This window comes from Drepanopeziza brunnea, assembly GCF_022702325.1.
Source record: "Drepanopeziza brunnea f. sp. 'multigermtubi' strain 214-2 chromosome Unknown ctg2, whole genome shotgun sequence".
Classification (NCBI taxonomy): domain Eukaryota; kingdom Fungi; phylum Ascomycota; class Leotiomycetes; order Helotiales; family Drepanopezizaceae; genus Drepanopeziza; species Drepanopeziza brunnea.
In genome coordinates, this window is record NW_027094065.1 from 3675578 (window position 1) to 3696821 (window position 21244).

A 21244-nucleotide genomic window follows, 5' to 3' on the forward strand; every position below is an offset into this window, starting at 1 on the left:
TGAGCTTGCGACGGATGAAATATTTGCTTGAATACTTTTTGTTTCTCGGTCAGATTGATTTTTAGTCTATCACTCCTCGAGGCACTCTTCTAGCCTGGTTAACCTTACCTAGGTAGCCACATCTTATTTTTTAAGCTTGCTCATCGTTTAAACTCAACGGCCCGCGATCGTGTTCTACCTAGTATCTTTTCGAAAAAATAAATTGTAAAAGGATACGGAAAGAAAAGAAACAAAAGATTTAAGCAAGGAAGTCAGGACAAATTTTCCACCCCATGAGGCCCACTTCCTATCACACAAACACTGCGGGCATACTGATTATAAAGGTCTCTTGGGAAAAAACAACAAAGACTACCTAGCGCAGGTATGTCTAGCCCAGCGTCATACTCTCTCCTCAATTAACACCTATTCCCTCCCTTATAGGGCTAAAGATCGTGTGAGGGAAAACAATCTGCAGGAAGCTAGTTAATTACAGGCCCAATCGAGGCCTTTATGCAGCGAAGTAAAAACCACGCCTAGCTTAGGTAGTAGTAAATTCCTGGGTCCTCAAGACCCCTTGCTGGTGTGGGGCGCAAGTGGGGGTCGGATAAGCGACGATTAGGGGTCGTCTGCCAGCGAGTTCACTTTTAACCTTATTATCTCAGCAGGGGTGACTTTAGCCTTAGCACCTCATCTCTTGGAAACAGCGGGCAGCGCAAGGTGGTCGGGGCTTTCCCAAGTAACCTACGCGCCATTCCACATTCCCTTTCGCAAACATGGCGCGAATTGAAGACGACGACGACGCAGAAGACGGAGACGACTTCCAAGGCGAAACCACAGCCGTCAAAGGCGAATATTCCTGGCCAGCACAATCGTCGTCAGATAGCATGAGGACCGAAATTGATGTGACGACTCTCCTTGCGCAGCATGCCCCTAGACATCTCGAATCCCCAGAGCCGTTCGAGGACGATATACTTCCTCAGAACTCGCCTCCTGATCTTACACCCCACCAGAGCTCGCGGCCTGGAACGGAACAGAGACAGAGGGTGGCGAGTACCATGGAGGAGAGATTAATGGTTATGCCGCAATTGCGCGAGTTGCCCTGGCGGGAGGGGATTAGAGCCGGGGCGGAAAACGAGACGGGAGGAGAGTCGCGGCGGAAACAGATTCGATTTGGGTGCTTGCTGGCTACGAGAGGAGAGATCCAGCAGAATCCTTGTCTTAGTTGCGCCAATGGTCGAGGGAAGTTCAGTGTTTGCGTCGCATTAGATGGGTTCTTCAAGGGAGCTTGTGCCAGTTGCCAATTAAGCGGCCGGCCAAACCGCTGTAGTATCAAGAAGAACGAAGGCGAGTTTTCTCTTGTTCAAGGTCTTGAACTAAGGCGCTAATTTCGACAATAGTGGGCGAAATCGCAGAGAGCCCAACCCTCAACCCGCCTTTACCGGAAGAGCCCAGCTCCTTTGTAGATCATGGACACCCACCGGAAGCAAAACGAAGGAAAACAGACGCGGTTCCGGAATGGGAAAGTGCAAGACCCCAATGGGAGCAGGAACTGGGGGAGTCTCATGCGAGGCAACAGATGAACGAAATAGTGCAAAGACCCTGGCCAACCGTCAACAACTCTCCAGCGTCCATGCCGATTCAGCAGGCGATGATGAACGGTATGAATGGCTCAGGATCAAGGCCACCTGAAGGAGCCCATCCGCCCCGTGATTCTCTGGGGTGGGCATCTGTAAATCAACCAGTACCGATGCCAGGACAGGCTTATAGGAATAGTGCCGATGGTCAGAGCTTCCGAGTCCTTGCTGAGCAGGGGAGGAGAGAAGACACGGGAAATGACGACGGGCTTACGTTAATTGATACCCTTCCCAAAAGTAAGCAGCGGCAGGTCTACGGATTGATAAGCGGGATTCAGGGAGGCATATTTACTTTGCAGCGGGAGCTTGACTCGCTGAAGCGAGCTCTCGGAATCGATGATGAAACTTGACGACACAACCAACGGATGCGCAGACTATCGAGTGGAAGCTTTAATGTACGATAATATAATCAATTTACTTTTAAAGCTGTTGGAAGCGTGACCTTGATTACCAGTTTCTCCACCATCGACGACTAATCGCTAGTCAGCCACAGTTTCCGATAAAATGACGCGAGGGGTTGTATGATACACTGAAAGGATCCAATTGCAGACAGACATTGAAATTCTAGAATCATTATTTCCGCTTCTCGGACTCGAACATTTATGATCCGCATGTGTATTTTGCCTCTAGATAGGTGCTATCGGAAGGTACGATTCAGACTGGCCCCAAGTGTCCGTACAGAATATTTGTTGTAGTTGTAGGTAGCTGAAGGGGATGCCGAGCAGCCAAGCACTTTTTATTGCTTGTATTGATATCCACCAATCCTTAACCACGATGTCAAACGTAAATAAAGAAGCAGACACTAATGGATCGCAGACAGAAATCCGTAGGCCAGCATAACGACCGTACCGTACTAGTGATGCGCATTCCACAAGACAACAAGCCCAAAAACCTGGATGTGGCCGTTTCCTTGGTATACCAGCTAAGAGCCCTCCCAGAATTTACATCCCATACCTTGGAGACAGTTGGTGCGTATACGGCATTACCGGCCAATACTGCTCCCACACTCACGAGCCCGGATACTCTGACACCTCCGCCTCTTCCTATCTATCCGCAGCTGGCTACGAATATGTTGCTACAAGCCGGCATTGCTAAGGAACAGTCACTGGCCGAGCAGAAGCGCAATGTGGAAAAGATCATCGGTTTTCAATCGATGGTCTGAGCAAATCAACCTTAACCGAACGTCGCAAGGCTGAGTGGCATTCGAAGAACACAGCTGGGCCTCACAGGTCCGGTCCTGATACTCGTCGCCCAGGATTGATTCTGGACTCAGTAGCTTTCAGACAGGCTGGGGATATTCTGATAGGCCAGCGTGCATCAGTCATCGATGGTCGCTCTAAGGCTAAACGACAGCAAATCCACTCAATTCTGGGTGGCCTTCAAGGATCCATCAACCATGTGCAGAGGGAGCTGGAGTCACTGAAATCGTATCTAGGCATTCATGAAGGGAATCCTGCAGGTTGAAAAGATGGTCAAAGACAGACGACTTCTCAACCGATGGTGTACTTGGAACTGCAAATGGAGAAGGGCTTAGAATCATGTGTGTTCCTGGACTGGATGGCAAGAATAAATCCCACCCCTATTAGCATTACGTAGCATCCTCTTAACTTATTAGCCGAGGACCCATACAGGACGCCATTCTTTTCTCTCCCCTACTTCACACTGATTCGGCCGACTCGAAAAATTATTGGCCTCACTCTTTTTAGGCTCGTCTATCACCCACTGGTTGAGGACCATCCCACCTCCGTAGGTATCGATGTCTTTGTTGACAACACCAAGTGCAGCTCGGATAGGCCTTGGCGAGGTAGACGATTGCCCGGGAATGGGCTGGCTGGTCTAGACGTAGGATGCCTGCATAATGAATGTAGCATGAACTCTTCATTATATAAATGGAAAATCTATTATTATCAGACTTTCCCTCTCCTTGATTGCCAAAAGAAAAAAAACCGAGGGATTGATTCTCTGTCATGTCAGGTACCGTACCAATGTTTCTCTCCTTGATCCTACACCCTTCCTTTGTTCTCGATATAAATTCTGGCCAACTCTACAATCACCGTATTAATATATTGCATTACTGAGTGTCGTAAAATCAAGCAATCGCTATTTTTTTATGTAAAAGTACCAAATTAGGGTGGGGCTGTATCCGAAAAGAGCACCTGACATCTATCCAAACGTAGCCGGACCCAAGAAACTACGAACGAACGACTCGGTCCGAACCACAAGTCACTAACGGATACCATAAACTCACAGGAGTATCGAGGGGACGGGGCTCCAAGTCGACAGGAGGTCCCAAGCCACGATGTCCTCCTCGGCTCGGTCGCCAACACAATAACAATCATGGCGCCAGGCCCATCGGAATGCCTAGGGAACAGCACGGGGCAGAACGGATCCGTCACCTCCGAGAAAAATGATACCATCTTGACCTTTGGGAGGTTCAAGCTCAGGGGTAAGACCGACGACTTGCCTCAGGACTGGTGGTTTGCGTCCACTGCAATCCCGCTCGTGGCGGCGACAATAGGGCCGCTGGCCAATGTGCTGTCCATTGCGGCACTGGTGTCGAAGTGGAGGGTCACGCTGCCGATGAATGGAGAACTGCCTGAAGGCACTGATGATAATGGGACTGATATCCCGGATCCTGAGTGGTGAGTCGGAATGGAAAAAGAAGAAGAAACCTGCCAATGGTGGTGGTCGTCTTGGGAGCTTTCTGTTGATGAGTGCAGGATTATCATTTTAAACGCTATTTCTCTCGCCTGCGGCTTCTTCGGGAATATCAGTCTGTTGTTCAATTTTACGCAGAGGATCAGGTATATTGTTGCTTTGCCCGTGACGATCATTTCGTGGTATATTGCCACTGGTATCGTGAGTCTTGAAAACGGGAATATAAACAAGATGATTGATTGGTACTGTAATCTGCTAACAAAATCTCTAGCTCATTGCAATCACTGTTGCCATGAACAAGTACGTGCCGCCTGTAAGACCAGGAGAGACCTACTCGCAAGGCTTCTGGTACGCAATTATTGCCGCAGTTCTTTACCTGATCGGCTCCATGATGCTGATGGTCAATATGCTGGGTTACTTCCTCGGACATTACCCTCAGCATTTTGATCTCGATGATGATCAGAGGACGCTTATTCTCCAGACCATGATGTTCTTTTTCTGGCTGGCAGGAGGAGCGGCCGTCTTTCAAAAAGTCTGTGGAATGTCCTACGCCAACGCTCTTTACTTTTGCGATGTAACTGTGCTCACGGTAGGATTCGGCGATGTAATAGCGAACAACGATGCTGGGCGTGGATTGGTCTTTCCATATTCCGTGATAGGAATTATATTCCTGGGTCTTATGATCAACAGTATTCGAAAATTCACTGTGGGCATATCCAAGGACAACATCATCAAGAAGCACCAGCTCAACCAGCGAGAGCGGACTTTCAGCCGTACAGTCACTTCCGAAAAAGAGCTTCGGGACCGACTAGGCCTCCCTCCCAAGAGAGAAGGCCAAGAACTTCGGCGAGAGCGGCGCCTCCCATCGTCTATAGAACCTGTTCGCAGAAGCTCGTCACTCGATCAGTACGGACAATTCAATGTCCGAGGAAACAACATCACATTCAAGGAGCACAAGGAAAGAGTACTTGCCACCGGCGGTGGTCGTGGCGGCGCTGGCAAGGCGCATAAGCCGAAAGCCGCACTAAGTCGAGATGCAAAACTACAGCGTAGGGCTGCGGGAAAGGGACCAATCGCCAGAAGGGCAAAACATCGAGAGAAGCTCATTCTGCTAAAAGAAGAGAAAGATCGGTTTGATGCCATGCGAGACATTCAAGCCCATACCAACCGCTTCAAGCAGTACTACGCACTGTCCATGTCCGTCCTGGCGTTCGGAATTCTCTGGTGCGTAGGAGCACTTGTCTTCATGTACGCAGAAGCACGCATTCAGAATCTGAGCTACTTCGATGCCCTGTACTTCTGCTATGTTTCGCTCCTGACAATCGGCTATGGCGATTTCAGCCCGCGCTCGAACGCGGGGAAACCTTTCTTCGTCGTGTGGTCCATCGTTGCCGTTCCTACCATGACGATCTTGCTTTCCGACATGAGTAACACTGTCGTCTCCGCTATAAATCGCGGCACTTTTACTCTCGCCGACTGGACCGTGATGCCTAAAGAAGGCATCTGGCGGGATTTTGTGCTCAGGCATCCTAAACTGTCAAATTGGTTAGAGAACCGCACTCAGAAGGTCGAGGAGAGAAAGCGGCTAGAAGAGGGCTTCCAAATACAGGACCCAGACGAAGCAGTCGGGATTCCGAGTAACGATCAAGAAGACTCCGTGCGAGCACTCACTCTGGAGAAGCTTGCGCACGAGGATCCGAAAGTCACGGAACATGATTTAGCAAGAAATTTGGCGCTAGCGATCAAGAAAACGGCGAATGATTTACGGGCTGATACCAAGAAGAGATACAGCTATGAGGAGTGGGTTGAATTCACACGGTTGATACGCTTTAGCAGCGCGGAGAGACCCGAAGAAGTCGACGAGGAAGAGGAAGAGGAAGGACTGATTGAGTGGGACTGGATCGGGGAGGACAGTCCGCTGTTAGCTGATGTCAGTGAAAGCGAGTGGATCTTGGATAGGCTATGTGAGAGTTTGAATCGCTACACGAGGAAGCAGGCGAGAGATGTAGGTTCACTCCCCTTTTCTCCCTTCTTCTTCTTCGCATGCATCCCGTACGTTCGGGTGTTCCGAGCTGACGATCTTCAGACGAAACGGCATAACCTCGAGCACGAACACGAACACGAGCACGAGCACGGCAGAGACGTTACGATCCACTCTCCAGAGGACCCCCAGCTCAGCGGGTCCTCTCCAAAAGGAAAGAAACGGCGCCGTGATGGTCACCACATCGAGACGAACCCTGCGCACCCTGAGCCGAGGAACCTGCAGCCACGTTTGCGCACGCGGTCACGACCTCATGACGGCGCTGCTGATGGTGATGGCGGGCTGAGAAGCCCTGTGCTGAGGAGGGCTCCGTTCGGGGATGAAGTAGTGAAATTGGAGAGCGTGGCTGCGAATGGGGATCGTGATCCCAGAAAGGGCAGTAGCGGTGGGAGAGCGCTCACTTCGGCTGTTAGCAGGGAGGATCACGCTGCTGAGTCTCAGTAACGAGCGGAAGAAGCGCCCGAGGACGGAGAGGAGAGCAAGGAGAGCGAGCTATGGAAATGACTTCCGAGCGCGTCAAGGAAGGAAGGGGGGGGGGCTTAAAGGGACGGAGCTCATCATTCCCGCCATTTTTAAGGGCAGCGATACATACATAACCCGGTGTTATGAACGGAATTGGATGAGTGGTCTTTCTGAATCGGGGTCAGGGGACATACTAGGAGCAGGCATATCATCAAAGTGTAATACGGAGGAGGCGCCTTTGGTTATGCACGCATATATATATATACATGTATACATATATATACAACACGTATGGGATTATGGCTGGGCATATATAATGGATGGGTTTATAAGTGAATGATGGAGCTAAGCGAATCCCTCGATTCCCCCACATTAGGCTAGAACTTCTTTTATTCCACCTTCTCTTCCGCAAGTCATCAAACCTCAACAACAAAGATTTTTTTCGAATGAGATCTAAGCAGCTCTTTTGCTTACTAGATCAATTCCCTTTTATTGCTTTCATGACTTGCATACTCTTTAACCTTTTGATCAAATTTAAATTAAGTACTCTTTCTTCCTTTTCCTTTCCCCCCTTCTTTTTCTTTATCAATAGTCACTTGCAATAATACTACCCAGAACCCTTGCGCAAATCGCAAGCACGGCCAAAGCAAACGCGACTAAGGCCGCTAAGAGAGCTGCTCTTTTAGCCGCTAAGAAGAAGAAGGCCCTCGCGCGCGCTCAGATTTAACTCGAAAACGAGGATGCAAAAGAGGTGGAAGAAAGAGGTGCCGTTTTCGATAAAGAGATAGAAAACATAAAAGACGCGTTCGAATTCCAAAGCTTTTTCGACGAATCTTTCGCCGAGAAGCGCGCTCGGCTTGCTTTCGAGAACGACGAAAGGAAAAAGGAGGAAAAACATAAAGCGGAGATAGCTGCTTTGCTAACACTATCTGCGCTTTTGCTTATCATTAAAAAAGTAGCAGACGATTACGGTGAGAGCTCTTTATCATTATAATAGCGAGAGAGTTTGTTTATCTTCCGTAAATATAGCAAAAAAGATATCATTGCTATTGCTAAGAACACTTACAACTTTATAAACCTCTCTCGATTGTTACAATTAAACGCTGCTTTGCATAGCACTAATGAGCTAGACATGATCTAAGAAAATAAAAAGCTAAAAGGTCGGAAGACGATCGAAAAGCTTTCGGCTTTTAAAAACTTCGAGTTTTAATCCGACAACTTCTTAAAGTACATTGCGATCATCGGCTATTTCTACGAATCAACTTCACTCGGTTTGCTTTAAGCTTTAATAACCTTTTATTAACGAATCATAAAGCTATCGAAGAGCTACAAATAGCACGGCGCTATATTAAAGCTAGCTATATCGTTTTACGTACAACGAGCCTTTAGCATCATCGGCGACGTTATTAAGTAAGAAGTTACTAAGAACTGCTCGCGGATATAGTAAAAGAGTATACACGAGATAACCAGCTCTTTTTCTTTTAAAGCGCAAAAGCTATCGAAGGCAGCGTAACAAAAAAGCTTACGGCTAAAGAGATTGCGGACAAAGCAAGCGCTTGCTGCCGTAACTTTAACAAAGACAAGTGCACTTACTCGAATTGCAAGTTCGCACACGTTTATAGCACTTGTAGCGGCAATTACGCCGCTATTAAGTATTCCTTTTAAAAATAAAAGGTTAGTGCTAAAGAAGATGGGCTCGTAGCTCTCTATTAGTTTTTAAAGTCATATAAGTGTTCCTTAGCACTTGCACGCTTTAATACGACATTAAGATTTCAAGTCGTTAATACTTTAAAACCTTTATTACGCGCGTTTGCTTTTCTTTATTATATTCTTGCTTTTAAAGCACTTTTGCAACTTTACTTTAAAGACTTAAAAACACTCTTCTTTTAAATACTTCGCTACGGCGCTTTAACGGGTTATACTAGACTTGCATGCCGCAAAGTGTAAAAAAACCTTTTTACAGCTGATCTTTACCTCGAAGTTATAAACGATCGAATAGCCTTAGATCTTTTACTTAATCGGATTTAAATAGTTTTAAATAATATTACCCTTTTGCTCGTATCACTTTTTGGTTTCGCTTTTAAACACGATAAAACGTAGCGAAAAATTCAGCACCTCTTTTACTTTAAAAACTTAAAGAGTTTTATCAACGACCAAATCTTTAACGAAGCGGCGACGTTATAATACGTCTCTTTCGAAAGACTTCTAGCAATAATGCTAAAAGCAAGTCAAAAGTGTATGCTCTTAAAAAGAGATACAAAAGATGCTTTTCGAACGATCTTAATAGCCCTTTATTAGCGTTAGCACTTAAGCTTTTAATAAAAAAGGAAGTACTATATAGATAACGTACTTCCTTTCGGCTTATCTACTTCTCTTTTCATTTACAACCTCTTAGCCGAAGCTTAGTAATAGATATTATAATCTTAGTTAAGCATTAAATATATCGAGCACTTTTTTGACGATACGATAATTGCAATCTTAGCTTTTTAAATCTTTTAACTTTTCGAGTTTAAGCGAGCTTACGACGAACTTAAAGAGATCTGCGGAGTCTTTAAGAATAAAAAAAAGAAAGAAAAAAGAACCGCGATCAATTTGCTAAGCTTCCGAGTCGATACGTATACTTTTATAGTCTCCGTCCTTTTAGAAAAGCTCTACCGAATTCTCAACTTTACTTAAAAAGCGATTAAAGACGAGCATTTGACCCTCTTCGACGCTCAATCACTTACAAGCTTGCTAGCCTTTTGCGCTTTTGCAGTGCAGCTTAGCTACGTATTCTGCCGGCGATTTTAAACGTTTATCGTAACTTTTAGTTCTAAGTAGCAAAAAACCTTTAAGCGCAGAATCCTTCGATTAATGATAGATGATATCAAGTAATAGAACAAGCTATTCTTACTCTACAATAGCGTCCGCTTTTTTAATAACGCTTGAAAGCTTATTATACACTTATTTAAAGATGCGTCCTTTTTAAGTCTCGGTGCCTTTTACTTTGACTACGTATAGCAGCAGCGCTGCATTTGGAAAGAGCACGTATCGATATTGCAAATCAATCACGCATATGCTAAAGACTTTTTACTTGCTAGCCTTTTAGCTGAAGAATTTAACATTAATATTTATAAGATCTAAGCGGTCTTTAGAGCGGTCGAACTATAAGGCTATAAATAGAAGCGAAAAAAGCTAGTAGTCTATACGGATAATACTATTACGCAACTAAGCGTAAAGAAGCTTATACTTAAATCCTTCGAGCAAAACGAACTTTTGCGGAACCTCTTGCTCGCGGCCGCGCAATTAGACTTGCTTATCGAAGCAATCCACTTACTAAAAATTGATAACGAGCTAGCCGACGCTCTTTCCCGCAATAAAGTGGAGTATATTATTAACGCATATCTTTAGTAGCTCTTTACCTCATCTTATACGTTAAGCCTTCGGCCGAATTTATTTATAAAGCAAGCGCTTCCAAGCTTATAAAGAAGTTTTTATATTACGAGGTCGCTTTTAATATTAAAAACACTTACAAATCTTATTAACGTTCTTAAAAAAACTTCGCTCTTATTACTTTAAAGATCGATAAGTATCTTAAGAGTAAAGCAAAGGACTACGACTTGATTGAATAGATCGCGACCCGAGCGTTCGGTTCTATCGGTTAAAGGCCATTTAAGCTAGAATCTATTAAAAGAGCTTTAGCTGCCGTAAGGTTAGCTTACGTCGAACGCTATCTTTTTGTCGACGGTTTTAATACCGATTATTTGCGCAAAGTATTTGCTAAGATCTTATTGCTATAAAGCAAAGAGACTAAGAAAAAAGCTTTACCCTTCTCTTTAAAGCAGCTTGAGGCTATTACATCGCTTGCACCTCTTTTTTAATTTGACGAAAATGAGTAAGAAGATCTCGAAACCTCTTTTATTAATAAGGCTTTCGATCAGCTAAACTACGACACAGCTTTAAAAGTAGCGTTCGCAAGTTTTTTATATATTAAAGAGGTCACTTGCGAAGCGGCAGACCTTACGAACACGAAGGTTTTTAAAGCTATTAAGCTTTAACGCCGCGATATCATATTTAAAAAGGAGCACGTGATCTTTCACTTTCGAAGCAGCAAATCCGACACCGACCACACAAATGTAAAGATAGTTTTAACGCAAACGAACGATTACACTTGTCTTGTAACGGCTTTAAAAGCTTTATTCGTCTTCGACTTTCGGCTAGCAAAGTCTCTTTTGTTTCGAACTTCCTTAAGAACTTTGAATAGAGCGAGGTATATTAATAACATGCGCTAGAAGCTTCGACGCGCGAGGGTCTTAAATTAATGGCTTTATTCGGGCTATAGCCTTCGTCGAGGCGCGGCATAGCACGCTGCAAACAACGGGATAATAAAATACGATATCTAGCGGTTAAAAAGATAGTCCTTAAATGCTTTCAAAAGCTACTTCTATATTAGCTTACGCTATAAGCTAATCTTGAACTATCGCTTCTTTACTAGCAGATCAGCCTCGATTATCAAAGTGTTTGCAAACCACTTATAACCGACATTTTATCACAATACTCTTTATTTAGTGTTGGATTGCTTCCAAGCGATTGGGAATATATTCGTAAAGTCGTAACGGTCGTCAAAGTACTTGCAATTGCAAAACACTCGGTTGATAAGGTATCTGAATTCTGTCTGCTCCCCAAGATTTAGAGGAGCTGATTCTTTCTATAAGATTAGAAGGAATCACGTGCACTAGCTAACTAATAGGCCTACTTGTCAAGTTGGGGTCCCTTGACTGCTGACATGCTAAGCGAGGCATGCTAAGTGGCCCGTGAACCATGGTTCACGAGTGAGTTCCTTAACTATTACTACTACTACTACTAGCTAGCTAAGGTCGATATGGATATACCGACACCGGCAACTTTCTCTTTGGCAAGCAGCGCTTTGCTAACTACTATATCGACCGAAAAGGAAGGAAGGTGATCAAAACAAAGGAAAAAAAAAAACAATTACTTCACCAAACCTCACTTTCCTTTCTCTTACAGCGGCCTTTCTACCCACCCGTCTACTTGCACCTTCAAGGTATTGGTTAAAACTAGCTCTTGCAAAGAGGTATTAGCCTCGATTTTAATCATAGCGTCAGCAAGGTTGGATTTGCCTCCGATCTAGCGTACTTTAAAGAGCTCCCGCCTCTCGTATGACTCTCGAATAGCTATAATATCGATCATAAGGCGCTTTTCATTAATAGTTCTTAGCTTTACTATGCACTCGTAGAGCGAGTAAGAGTTAATGCACACTATTACGAAGAAATTAAGGATTTCTAGCTGAGCTATGATTTAAGTAAAGGTGGTCGATATAGCAATAGCTATATCGATACTTAAAGACATAGCGTATAGCTTAAAAGCTAATATTGCTTTTATCACTCTCTTGCATTTTTATAATACTTAATAAAAGATATTACTTGTTAAAGTAAACTCGTTCTTACTTACGTAAGCCTTATTGCTAAAGATAGCTACGAAACCGATTTAAAAGCTAAAGTTAGCGTTGTTAGCAAACGCTTTATCTACGAATATAAAGAGCTTCGCCGTCCTTAAGTCTAAAAGCACGTAATAGATCCTTCGAGTTAAGTAATCGATTAGCTATTAGATCACTTTATTAAAGGCCTTATAGTCTTCGTCCTTCGGTTTTTAATGCTAAGCAACTATCGATAAAGCGCAAGATGCTTTTAAGTAGCAAATAGTAGCTAAATACGCTTCTCGAGCACGTTGCTTTAAGTATTCTTTAGCTCGTGTGGTTGAATCGAGCTTGATCACGGCAAGCTTCTTACCCTGCCTTTTTTGCTCGATTAACAATCCGAACCCGTCTTTATCTAAAGATAGCTTGCATCTATTAAAAATCATCGGTTCGGCGTATATAAAGGTCTCTATTTCTTTGCTCTTTAGCTTAGATTTTATCAGCTCTTTCTCTTTTTTTGCTCTTATAACCGGATTAACAACTATAAGAACATTATCCGTCTATAAAGCAGCTATTCTTAGCTAATCTTTATTAATTAATATAAAAAAGCAAGAATTAAAGCTCGATTGCTTTATCTCGAGGTTGTTCGTAAAATGCTTTGAAAAACGCTTATACTAATGCGTTCTTGCTTCGAAGATCTTATATAAAAGGCTAGTTATAAAAAACAAAGTGCCGAAGAAGAATCGATAAGTGATCTTGTTGGATTGCTTCCAAGCGATTGGGAATATATTCGTAAGGTCGTAACGGTCGTCAAAGTACTTGCAATTGCAAAACACTCGGTTGATAAGGTATTTGAATTCTGTTTGCTCCCTAAGATTCAAGGGAGCTGATTCTTTCTATAGGATTAGAAGGAATCACGTGCACTAGCTAACTAATAAGCCTACTTATTAAGTTAAGGGTCCTTTGACTGCTGATATACTAAGCGAAGCATGCTAAGTGGCCCGTGAACTATGATTCACGAGTGAGTTTTCCTTTACTATTACTACTAGCTAGCTAAGGTCGATATAGATATACCGATACCGGCAACTCTTTCTTTAGCAAATAATGCTTTGCTAATTATTATATCGACTGAAAAAAGAAGGAAGGTAATCAAACAAAGGAAAAACAATCTTTCTCCTTTTTTTATAGCGGCCTTTCCACCTATCTATCTACTTGCACTTTTAAAGTATTGGTTAAAACTAGCTTTTGCAAAAAGGTATTGGCTCCGACTTTAGTTATGGCGTTAGCAAGGTTGGATTTGCCTTCGATCTAGCGTACTTTAAAAAGCTCTCGCTTTTCGTATGACTTTCGAATAGCTATAATATCGATTATTAAGCGCTTTTCTTTAATAGTCCTTAGTTTTACTATGCACTCGTAGAGCGAGTAAGAGTTAATGCACACGACTACGAGGAAGTTAAGGATTCTTAGTTAAGCCGTGATTTAAGCAAAGGTAGTCGATATAGCAATAGCTATATCGATACTTAAGGATATAACGTATAGCTTAAAGGCTAATACTGCTTTTATCACCTTTTTGCACTTCTGTGATACTTAATATAAAATATTACCCGTTAGAATGAACTCGTTTTCACTTACGTAAGCCTTATTGTTAAAGATAGCTACGAAACCGATCTAAAAGCTAAGGTCAGCGTTATTAGCAAATGCTTTATCTACGAATATAAAGAGCTTCGCAATCTTTAAGTTTAAAAGCACGTAATGGATCTTTCGAGTTAGATGATCGATCAGCTACTAAATCACTTTATTAAGGGCTTTATAGTCTTCGTTTTTCGATTCTTGATATTGGGCAGCTATCGATAGAGCATACGATGCCTCTAGGTAGCAAATAATAGTTAAATACGCTCCTCGGGCACGTTGCTTTAAATACTCTTTAGCTTGCGTAGCTGAATCGAGCTTGATTACGGCAAGCTTCTCATCTTGCCCTTTTTGCTTAACTGATAATCCGAACCCGTCTTTATTTAAAGATAGCTTGCATTTATTGAAAATCATCGGCTCGGCGTATATAAAGGTTTTTATTTCCTTGCTCTTTAGCTTGGATTTGATTAGCTTCTTCTCTTCCTTTGCTCTTATAGCTAAATTAATAACTATAAGAATATTATCCGTTTGTAAAGCAACTATTCTTAGCTGATCTTTGTTAATTGATATAAAAAAGCAAAAGTTAAAGCTCGATTGCTTTATGCCGAGGTTATTTGTAAAGTGCTCGGAAAAACGCTTATACTAATGCGTCTTTGCTTCGAGGATGCCGTATAAAAAGCTAGTTATAAAAAACAAAGTCTCGAAGGGGAATCGATAAGTGATCTTTTTAAGTGATCGCACGACGATTATTCGAATAAACTTCGTGCTTGATTAAGTATAAACTTAAGTGATATCTTTATTATAGACCTAATACTCGTAGTCTTTTATTAGCGAAAGAGCTAAAGCATAATAGAATTTTTGGCCCGCTCGCTATACCGTAAGTGACTCGGTAAGTACCTTCGTCTTGCTTTTATTTTAAAAGGCTTGGATTATTATACGAGACTTCTCGTATAACGTAAGTATTCTTTTGCTTTTGATCTCGTTAATAAATCTAGATCTAAAGATCTTAGCGCTTTTAGCACGTAGATCGGTGCTCGAGATCACTTAAAAGATGCTTTAAGCTATTAATCTAGCCAATTCCTTTGCTTTAGACTTTTGAAATAGTGCTCCGAAGCTCTTAATGATTCTTTCGGCTCGTAGCTTAGCTAAAAGCTTATAATCTCGGCGTTTTTTATTAATAATCAATACTTCGAAGTCCTTAGTGAATAGAACGTAAGAATCGTCCTCTTTCTTATCAAGCACGATCGGGATACTATAATCGTATTTTTAATAAGGTATTTAAACTATTAGTATTATTGACTTTTAAAGATTAGCAAATTAAGAGTTAGCAAGTTGAGAGTTAAAGAGGCTGTTTATTAGTCTTAGCGAGCTTCTTGGATTAAGCGACCTCGATGGATTAAGCGAATATTAAGGTTTAAGCGAATTTCGTATTTCTAGCTCTTTTTCGCTTTCGCTTTAATTATCTTCTATCTTTTCTTTTACTTTTACCTTAAGTACTTGCAACTCTTTTAACAGCTTTTCAACTTTAAAATAATAAGGTTTTATTAAGGTTGACTTGAATTCCGTAAGTCTCGGATATACTACCGTACAAGTATGCTTTTGCTTGCTAAGCAGCTGAAAAGGGCCTTTCTACCTTTGGTTTTCTCGTTATACGAGTACTCGTAAACTAATAAAGAGGTCTAAGGTATGCTCCGTAATTAGTCTATTCCTCTTCTTAAGCGCGTCCTTAACTTGCCTCGCGGCGTAGCATTTTCGTACTTCTCTTATAGCTTTATTAATAGCAGCAGCACGCTTTTAAGTAAACGCGGCAAGTCGATCTTGTTCCGTCAGCTTCGGTAAAGTGCCAAAAACAAGAAGCGTAAGGACTAGGCTATTAAGTCCCGCCGTGTCGTTGATAGCTTTAATAGCTATTTAAAGCCGGTCTTCCTTTAAAGCTTTTAAAAGCTTTTTTATAACGATTTTAAAAGCGCGTCGCACAAGGACGTAATAGCGTTCCACTAGCTCGACGCTATGATAAGCTTTTATAAGCATCTGCTTTAAAGTGCTGCTAATACTTTTAAGGTAGCTTCGAAACGTTGCTAAATTGAAGTTGGTTCCGGAATCGTGCACGACGTTTATAAAAAGTCCGACGTAAGTATTAACTTAATATCGATTGAATCTTTTAAGTAAGTGCTATGCGGATATGCTTTTAAAGAAAGTAGCGGCTTAAAAATTAATAAAGTCGCAAACGACGTACAATACGTTCTTGCCGTTAAAGTGTATTATATCGACGTATACCGTGTTATTAAAGTCAATATTATTTTTAAGTCTAATACTAAACCTTTTCGAAAAGCGTCCGAATACTTAGCAATAGTAGCAAAACTTTTAGATATTATAAAGCAAATCCCGTTTGAATTCGTGCTCGGCCCTTTTGAGAATAGCAGCAAATCGATTTGCTAAAAAGTAATCAAAACGCTTGTAGATAGTTTTTAATTGCTTTTCCGTAAAGTAATAGTAAACGGTCTCGCCTTCGCTTTCGGTATTATAATAAATAGCAGCGCGCTTTTTACTTAATAGCATTTATACGTATTTAAATATCTTTATTACCGGTATTTCTTTTTTTCTTTAAACTAGCACGTTCCGCAAGTTATTTAAGATTATCTTATGCTTATTTATATTAGCTAATAAAAATAAAAAGGGTACGTCGCTTTTTATAACGTAAAACTCTATTTGATTTAAAAGGGTATTTAAGGTAACTGCTTTAATAAAAGTGGCAAAGCCGATCCCGTACTTAACGGACTTCTTTTTTGCTCGGGATGTATTTAATTGGACCTCGGAGTACTTCTTTTAAAATGCTCTTAGCTAAAGCAAGCTAGCGGTAAAGAAATTGGCTGCTTCGCTGTCAATCATAAAGCTTATAAATACGTTTTCAAAGTACTTAAAGGCTATATAAGTCTTTGCTTTGCTCGTAAGCATACGCGGATCTTGCCCGAGCATCTTTTAAGTCTTTATTTAGTTAGTAAAAGCGTAGAATGCCGTTTGAATCTTTAGCTGCTTATATACTTCGTTAGCGTTAAAGGTGCCGTAAGTAATCACAAAACCTTTCGATATATTAGCGTAGCTGCTCGATTCGAGCGGCTCGTCTAATAGGCTTGCGATGAATTGATCGAATTTTTTCGTAAATACAAGTAGCAAGCCTTTAATCGATGCTACGTATTAAAAGAATTTGCTTTTCGTCATTCTTTTTGCGTCTTTAAAAGCCTGGAACTTAGCGACGGATGCCTTTCTTTCGTCGGGGGTATAGTTAGTATTTTAACAACTTAGCTTTTTGCAAACAAAATACCTTTTTTCACTTTTAATAATAGCCTTGGCAGCTTTCTTACTTTCGAAGTATTGGCGGTCTTAAATAAAGCATTCGTATTCCTCGTTTAAATCGGAATCAGCTTTTAAAGTATTATAAAAGCAGGTATGATCGTGTGGCTCGCTAAAGCTCGCGTAAGCTTTATTCGCTTTAGCGGGTCGAAAGGTCTTAGTTGCAAATGCAATTGCTCGGCGGATATCGGCAATTGCGGCGATAAAAGTAAACGCAAGGTTCATTCGTGCAATCGTAGTTTTTAATACGTTTTTACAAGTTAAATACAGCTTGTTAATAAGACTTCGATCGTTTTTTAAACCTAGTCGTAAAAAGCTTTAAATGCTCTTAAGCTCTTTAGCGAGCTTTTTAAAGCATTCGCTAAGCGAAGTCCTTGGATTCTCTTTTTTAATCAAATTTAGCGAAATTTCTTTTTAACGGTCGTATTTTACTTACCGCCGGTAATTAGTCTTAAAGTAGTCTTTTATAATAATAGCGTTTGCTTTAAACGTCGGAAGCTTAGCTTTAATTATATAATTGTAATAAAAGGTTATAGCCTTTTCCGTAAGCATAATTAAGAACGCTATTAAATAATCGTCGGATATCAAGCCGTATCGACTTGCTTAGTTAACGAAAATACTTAATTAAGTTTTAAAGTTATCGTCGAGTTTCGAATACTTTAGTTCTTTAAAAAAGCTTTTTGCAAACAAAGCTAATTCCTTCGCTTTTAAGTGAAAGTCTGCTGCTTTTAGCTTAAGGAAATCATCGCTATCGTCGTTAAAAGCGCTTAAAGTGCCGTACGCAAGTATGCTTTGTTTAGTTAATAGTTTAATCGATAAAAAGTTACCGATATAGTTTCCGATGGTCCGTCTTTTTCTAAGGTCTTTAAGAAGCTTATTTCCGAATCCGAGGTCTTTTAAAAGTCCGTTTCCGAATCCCTTTAATAGTTTAAAAGGCTTATTTCTACCTTTTCCGTATTCGTAGCTTCGATCTTTTTGCTAATCTCTTCCGTTTCTTTTTCGTCGATCATTGTTAAAATCGCTAGAGCTATTCGAGTCACCAGCTAAGGCTTTAGCTTAATAATATCCGTACTTTTAAGCGCGCTCTTAACGATTCTTATACCTTTGGTTTTTCTTTTGCTAATACGTAGCTTCTTAAAAGATATAAGTAGCTTATCGATACGTCCGAAAGTGCTAGATCCTTTTTTCGAGTTGCTAAGGTTGAGCACGGAAATCTGTACGCTATTTTTAATAAGAGCTGATTTTGTTCGGAATGCTTTTAAGTTTTAACGAGTCTTCTTTTAGCGTATAGCTGCTATTGCTTCGCGTATTGTTAAGCTCGATTATGTTTTCAAAGCCGTTATTATTATTACTCGGTCTTGGTTTTTAAGAAACCCGGTTGTAGCTTTTGAAAAAGGGGTTTAAAAGCCGTTAAGGTGATTTTGGCTCTTCTTGTATAATTAGCGTATTGCGTAGCGATTAATGAATTAAAAGCGTCGAGTACGCTGAAGTGCTTCGTCGTAGCCTTTCGTTCGATTGTATAGCGTAGGTTCGTAATTCCGCTATTTGCTTTGCTATAGCTTTTATATTTCGTTTTATATTTTTTTTCTTTTTTAAAAACTCTTCGCGTAACCTCCGAATCTCTTCCTTTTTTTTTTTCTTACTTAAGGTTTTTTTTTTTTTCCTTTTTGGACTGCGCGAAGGTAGAAGTGGTTAAGGTATAATATTTTCGTCGTCCGTAAGGTTTTCGGCGGTCTACCTTGAATCGAGGCTTAAAAGTGTTGCTTATTGCTTTTTTATTTCTTAAAGGGTCTATTAATATTGCTGCTCGTCGTTCAAGAGCTTGACCATCTTATTAGCGTAGCCCTTTTGCTTTAAGGGGCATTATACGCCTTTGGATAGCAAGTGTTCTTTAAAGCTAATAAAGGTAGCAAACTTAAGGCTTCGTTCCGTATTGTCTTTCGTCATCGTAAAACTCGTTTAATCTTAGCGTAAGAAAGCGTGCCGGAATAAGCTTTATAAGTCGTAGTCCTTTAGCCTTTTACACTTCGCATTTAAGAAGTCTTTTATTATTGCTCGGGCCGTAATTTCGCTGTCGAGCCTTGCGTATAGTAGCTCATTTAAGTTAAATGAGATGCTCGATATCTTATCGTTTAGTTCTTTCGAAAGGCTTAAGAGCCTTGGGTATAATGTTTCTTTTGGCTGAATAATTAAGGGTTCCGTAAGTAGTGATGAGACTTAAAGGGTATAATACTTTACTGCTCTTTATCGGCTAAACTCTTTACTTAAAAGTTTAGTTGCTCGATCGGCTATAATTATTATTTGTTTGTGTGTAGGTCGATCTAAATTTAATTGAGTTGCTATATATAGCAAGCGCGGCTCTTATAGCGTTAAGATTGTTTTTGAAAGTGATTTGGTTCGGAATCACTCTTCCGTAAGAATAAGGAAAATCGATAATATAAGCAAGCGACTTAATACGGAATCGCTCTTCCGTTATAAAAAAAAAGAGGTATCGTATTAAAAGGTATCTTTGCTATAAAGTATTCTTAGCTTCTTTGTGATTGATCACTTAGTAGTAAATCAACTACTGATTAGTATTGGATTGCTTTTAAGCGATTAAGAATATATTCGTAAGGTCGTAACGGTCGTTAAAGTACTTGCAATTGCAAAACACTCGGTTAATAAGATATCTGAATTCTGTTTGCTCCTTAAGATTTAAAGGAGCTGATTCTTTTTATAAGATTAGAAGGAATCACGTGCACTAGCTAACTAATAAGCTTACTTGTTAAGTTGAGGGTCCTTTGACTGCTGACATGCTAAGCGAGGCATGCTAAGTGGCCCGTGAACCATGGTTCACGGGTGAGTTTTCCTTTATTACTACTATTAGCTAGCTAAGGTCGATATGGATATACCGACAGATCTCTTTAAGTAATCGCACGACGATTATTCGGATAAGCTTCGTGCTTGACTAAGTATAAGCTTATATAATATCTTTATTACAAACTTAACACTCGTAATCTTTTATTAGCGAAAGAGCTAAAGCATAATAGAGTTTTTAGCCCGCTCGCTATACCGTAAGTAACTCGATGAATACTTTCGTTTTGCTTTTATCTTAAAAAGCTTAAACTATTATACGAGACTTCTCGTATAACGTAAGTATTCTTTTGCTTTTAATCTTATTAACAAACTTAAATCCGAAGATCTTAGCGCTTTTAGCGCGTAAGTCGGTGCTCGAGATCACTTAGAAAATGCTTTAAGCTATCAATCTAATTAATTCTTTTGCTTTAGACTTTTAAAATGATGCTCCGAGGCTCTTAATGATTCTATCAGCTCGTAACTTAGCTAAGAGTTCATAGTCTCGGCGTTCTTTATCGGTAATCAACACTTCGAAGTCCTTAGTAAATAAAACGTAAGAATCGTCTTTTTTTTTATCGAATACGGTCGAGATACTAAGATCGTACTTTTAATAAAGTATCTAGATTATTAATATTATTGACTTTTAAGGATTGGCAAGTTGAGGGTTAAGAAGGCTATTTGCTGATCTTGGCGAGCTTCTTGGGTTAGGCGAATATTGAGGTTTAAGCGAATTTCGCGATTCTAGCTCTTTTTCGCTTTCACTTTGATCTTCTTCTACTTCTACCTTAAGTACTTGCAACTCTTTTGGCAGCTTTTCAACTTTAAAGTAATAAAGTTTTATTAAGGTTGACTTGAATTCCGTAAGTCTCGGACATGCTATTATGCACGTGTGCCCTTGCTTGCTAAGCAGCTGAAAAAGGCTTTTCTACCTTTAGTTTTCCCGCTACACGAGCACCCGTAAGCTAATAAAGAAGTCTAAGGTATGCTTCGTAATTAAGCTATTCCTTTTTTTAAGCGCGTTTTTAATTTGCTTCGCAGCGTAGCATTTTCGTACTTCTTTTATAGCTTTGTTAATAGCAATAGCACGCTCTTAAGTAGACGCGGCAAGTCGATCTTATTCCGTCAGCTTTAGTAAGGTCTTAAAAACGAAAAGCGTAAGGACCAAGCTATTAAGTCCCGCCGTATCGTTAATAGCTTTAATAGCCATTTGAAGCCGATCCTCTTTTAAAGCCTTAAGAA

General features: G+C 40.9%; 3 protein-coding genes across 3 annotated transcripts; all 3 read left to right on the forward strand.

The window, feature by feature from the left end:
• Window positions 1-752: 752 nt before the first annotated feature.
• L3040_002143 (uncharacterized protein) lies at window positions 753-1963 on the forward strand (the record flags this gene model as incomplete). Its single annotated transcript, XM_066157033.1, has 2 exons — window positions 753-1323; window positions 1377-1963. The coding sequence occupies 2 exons, from the start codon at window positions 753-755 to the stop codon at window positions 1961-1963; spliced, it is 1158 nt and encodes a 385-aa protein (XP_066013028.1).
• Window positions 1964-2472: 509 nt separating this feature from the next.
• L3040_002144 (uncharacterized protein) lies at window positions 2473-2775 on the forward strand (the record flags this gene model as incomplete). Its single annotated transcript, XM_066157034.1, has 1 exon — window positions 2473-2775. One exon carries the CDS (start codon window positions 2473-2475, stop codon window positions 2773-2775), a length of 303 nt encoding a protein of 100 aa, XP_066013029.1.
• Window positions 2776-3950: 1175 nt separating this feature from the next.
• L3040_002145 (uncharacterized protein) lies at window positions 3951-6756 on the forward strand (the record flags this gene model as incomplete). Its single annotated transcript, XM_066157035.1, has 4 exons — window positions 3951-4255; window positions 4334-4472; window positions 4543-6276; window positions 6358-6756. The coding sequence occupies 4 exons, from the start codon at window positions 3951-3953 to the stop codon at window positions 6754-6756; spliced, it is 2577 nt and encodes an 858-aa protein (XP_066013030.1).
• Between the last annotated feature and the right edge of the window lie 14488 nt (window positions 6757-21244).